Source organism: Poecilia formosa, unplaced genomic scaffold, assembly GCF_000485575.1.
Source record: "Poecilia formosa unplaced genomic scaffold, Poecilia_formosa-5.1.2 Scaffold365, whole genome shotgun sequence".
NCBI lineage: Eukaryota > Metazoa > Chordata > Actinopteri > Cyprinodontiformes > Poeciliidae > Poecilia > Poecilia formosa.
The window spans coordinates 369,094-372,981 of record NW_006800304.1 but is presented as its reverse complement, the minus strand read 5'-3'; the positions used below and the strand labels follow the sequence as shown (position 1 = coordinate 372,981).

The 3,888-nt window shown below is 41.2% G+C and overlaps 1 protein-coding gene across 1 annotated transcript in view; it reads right to left on the bottom strand.

Annotated features, from left to right (window-relative positions):
- The window catches only part of ippk (inositol 1,3,4,5,6-pentakisphosphate 2-kinase), a 33,767-nt gene that overhangs the window by 8,725 nt on the left and 21,154 nt on the right, over positions 1-3,888 (bottom strand). Inside the window, exons 11-12 of the mRNA XM_007574951.2 lie at positions 1,798-1,933; positions 1,610-1,712 (exon numbers count right to left, since the gene is read on the bottom strand). Coding sequence (XP_007575013.1) covers positions 1,610-1,712; positions 1,798-1,933 — 239 coding nt within the window. The remainder of the gene's footprint in view (positions 1-1,609; positions 1,713-1,797; positions 1,934-3,888) is intronic.

The following is a 3,888-nucleotide window of genomic DNA, read 5'->3' as shown; positions in this document are numbered from 1 at the left end:
AACCTGGCCTTCAACATCTGGAGCAACATGAAGGGCATGGTGACCTACACTCCTCTGGTTCTGGACCCAAACACGGCAAATCCAGAGCTCCACCTGTTTGAGGATCTGACTAGTTTGATTTATGGAGAGGAACAGCAGCTTCCTTATAATCCAGAGAGGTTTAATGACTTGTGGCGTTCTGTCCTGAGCTCTGAGGGTTTTAACTCAGGGAACCACAGTTGGGATATTGAGGTTGGAGACAGTGAATACTGGGAACTCGGTGTGTCAGCAGAGTCTGTCCAAAGAAAGGGAGACAGAGCGTCTGGCTGGTTGGGTATCGGGTTATATGAAAGTAAATACTCAGCATGTTCTCCACCAGCTCCTCTCATATTCCTTTATGTCCAGAAAAGACTCCAGAGGGTCAGAGTGAATCTGGACTGGGACGGAGGAAAGCTGTCGTTCTCTGATCTGGACACTAACACACACATACACACCTTCACACACACCTTCACTGGCAAGATGTTTCCATTCATTGCCACTGATAATATAGTAAAAATCCTGACAATGAATATCTCAGTGATGAAACAGCAGCTCTGATGTTCTCAGTATGAAGAACGAAAGTTCAAATTAAAGCTGCCAGCAGCCTCATACGGCTCTCGCAGCTCAGCGCCTCTCATAGTAACCGCCAGCTATCATAAACACTCTCCCGCTCCCATCCACTAGGGGGCGCATTTGACAAATCTTCCAAATAGACCCAATGCGAGTCCAGCAGCATGTCTTAAAAGTTTGGCTGAAACCCAACCTTCAAGACAGGTCGGGTCTTGAAGGTCGAAGTATTGGCGAATACTTCCTGTAGGCACACATTATGTTTGCTTATCAGCAGTTAGTGAATACAGTTTCAATCTTAGATTACAAACAGGGTGAAACAGGATAATCTGCAGTATTTTCTCTCTGTTGGGTGTAAAATTGGCTGTCAGAGACTTCTCTGTATGTCTTGGGAAATTGTAGAAGTGTTGCGATGTTCATGCCTCTACAATAAAGTAAGGTCAATGCCCAGGGTGTTTTGAATGTTGCCAGGTGGCGCTGTTGAGCTGTTTTTATTGCAAGTTTTGCGATGACCTTAAAATACTCAAATTTCACGCAGGCCTGATGCGACCATCATGTTTGGTGAGTTTTCAAATATGTTAAGGCCTCCAGAAATCCAGTTTATTTGACTTTGATCATAAACTCTATGATTCACTGCGCTGAGCTTAATAAAACCTTATTGATCAGACCAGACCAATAAGCACTGCAGAAGAAAACTCAGAGGTTTTCATTCCATCATCTCAGCAGATCTTTAGTTTCTGCTATGGTTTTGAGAAAGTCTATAGAAATTATTGATCTGGAGGATAAAACTGTTAGTGATGGAGTGTTTGACACTTAAAATCTTCAGCATCAATAAAGCGTTTCTTTCTGACGTCATCCCTGCTGCTCATCATCATGGAAACATTCTGGGTTTAGTTTCTGTTAAATGACACTGTTGTTTATTTTTGTTTAAAGAGCAAAACTGGAATTTGGCTTCAAGAGTGAAAATAAAGAATAAACTGTTCCAGTGTGTCTGTGTTACTGGGAGAACTGGAAACCATGTGACCTTGGCAGCAGCGTACTCCACAGAGCCGTCGTCCTCCATCGAACATTTCTGCACTTTCTCCAAGAAGTTCTGGTCGTACGGTCCGTCTATCTGGAGGCCAGTCCTGATGCAAACAGACAGAGACGTCAGAGTCCAGGTCTACCTGCAGGGACAGGTTTTCCTTCTGGTTCTGGTTGGCCGGGTTCTACCTGTCCTTGGGGAAGTCCTGCAGGTGTTGCTCCACTCGGCAGTACAGAGGATAAAGTCCTTCGATGTCCAACGAGTCCAACATCTGAGTCTGAAGGATTCTGGACAAAATGTTGTTGGTCGGTAAACCTTGAGATCCTGCATTACAGAGAGACGGGTTTGTTAAATCAACCTAGAAATGGTTCCGGTTTCAGGTCCGGTTCCAGAGAAGTTCATCAGGAATTCTGCTCCTCTGTTTTATCTGTAACATCAGGACCTGGAAGATGCTGCAGAACCAAAACCTTTGGAGGAACCATACTAAAATCTGAACTAAACTCCTGTTTCAAATGTCTCGGACCAGAACCAAAGGTTTTGTAGTTGAGCTAGTCCCAATGTGGATCAGGTTTGAACTTAAAATTATTTAAGAGCTTCCAGTAACACTTAAGTTATGCGTTTCTGTTCCATAAAAACGACCAAATAGTTATTTTTGTGTCATGCAGCCTTTTAATTAAATCCTTCTGTCTGTTACACCATCTGGTGTGGGTCAAAGGTCACCAGCATATGAATGTTTGTGTCTGTGTTTATTTGTAAATTTGATTAATAAATAACTTATTAATTAATAATAAGATGTTTGTAAATACATGACAGAAATCAACACAAAGTCACCATCTGCCTGTGTTCCTGTTGATTCTCATCTGGGGAAACTGAACAGATACTGACCTTCCATAACAAACTTAAATTACAAATAGTAACTATGAAATGTTGAAGTTTTTATTTTAAAAATGCTAAAAAAACTAACTTCTATCACTGAGTTCCAGCAGAACTTTATGTCCTAATTCGACAATAATGTGCTTGTTAAACATGAAGACTTTTGTTGAGTATGTGTAAGTCTTATTTCAAAAGTCCTGATTTTCTGTGTTTTTTGTTTTCTCAGTCTTGAAGCTGTTTTCCAGTATTCCATTTTGTTTCCTCATATGCTGTTCATTAATTTGTTTTGATCCTTCACTTATTCAATATTTTTATTTTTCTTAGGAGTTAAATTGCATTATTGGTGTAAATTTGAGTTATATAGCTAATAAACTCTCAGTGAATGGTGTGTGTTTATTGTGGTTTCTGTGAGGAGGTTCTTCCAGAAGCGTTACATTTATTCCTTCATGAGAGACTAGCATGTTTACTCTGATGGTGCCCCAATTAACTAAAGCACATGTGTCAAACTCAAGGCCCGCGGGCCACATGTGGCCCACCATGTCATTTTATGTGCCCCTCCCAGCATTTTATAGGCTGATGACTGACTTAAAATAGGTTTTGAGCACGAACTGACTACAAACTACATCTCCCACAATGCATTCCGATTGTTGCCAGCCAACATTACGGCTTCTCGCCACTAGAGAGCAGCAGAGGCACCTCAAGCTGCTTATTGATTTTCCCAGCGAATAAAACTGAGACATCGACAAGCTAACATCAAAACGTCCAAGAAAAGAAAAAGCGATTTACAAGTAAGACTGAATGAAGATGTGTGAGTTGGTGTCAGGGCGGCAGGTGGCGCTAGACTTTTTTTGTTATCCGTTATCTTGACCGACAACATAAAAAAAAATCGGTCATGTAGTATTTTTATCCATGAAATTACAATCATATTAACATCGTCTATTTAGTCGCATTTTATGCGGTTTAGTTAATATTCACCGTGAATCCAGATCCCATCACAGATTAAGCAGATAAATGCATCTACATTTTTCTCGTAGTGACAAAAACCACTGACTGAGGCCCCAATAACTTTTAATAAATTAAACTAAGCGACTTCACTTAAATTAGCATCACTTCACCCCCTGGGGTCTGAACGCACTTCCTCCTGGTTCCCATCTGCAGAAAAATATGTGGTAATTCATCAGTCAGTTGGATCTGTCTGATCCAAACAGATCAACTGAACTATGTGAGTGTTTTACCCTGAGCGGTCCAGTGTGCGCTTTTACCAGGATTTATTTTATTTTATTTTATTTTTTTCTGCTGGATGAGTTACTCCCAGCGGTTTCTAATTCTTCGCAGTCCGCAGTGGTTGAGCAGCGGACTGCGCATGCATGTTGCAGTCTAACTTCTGCATCGTCATTTAGTTCCTC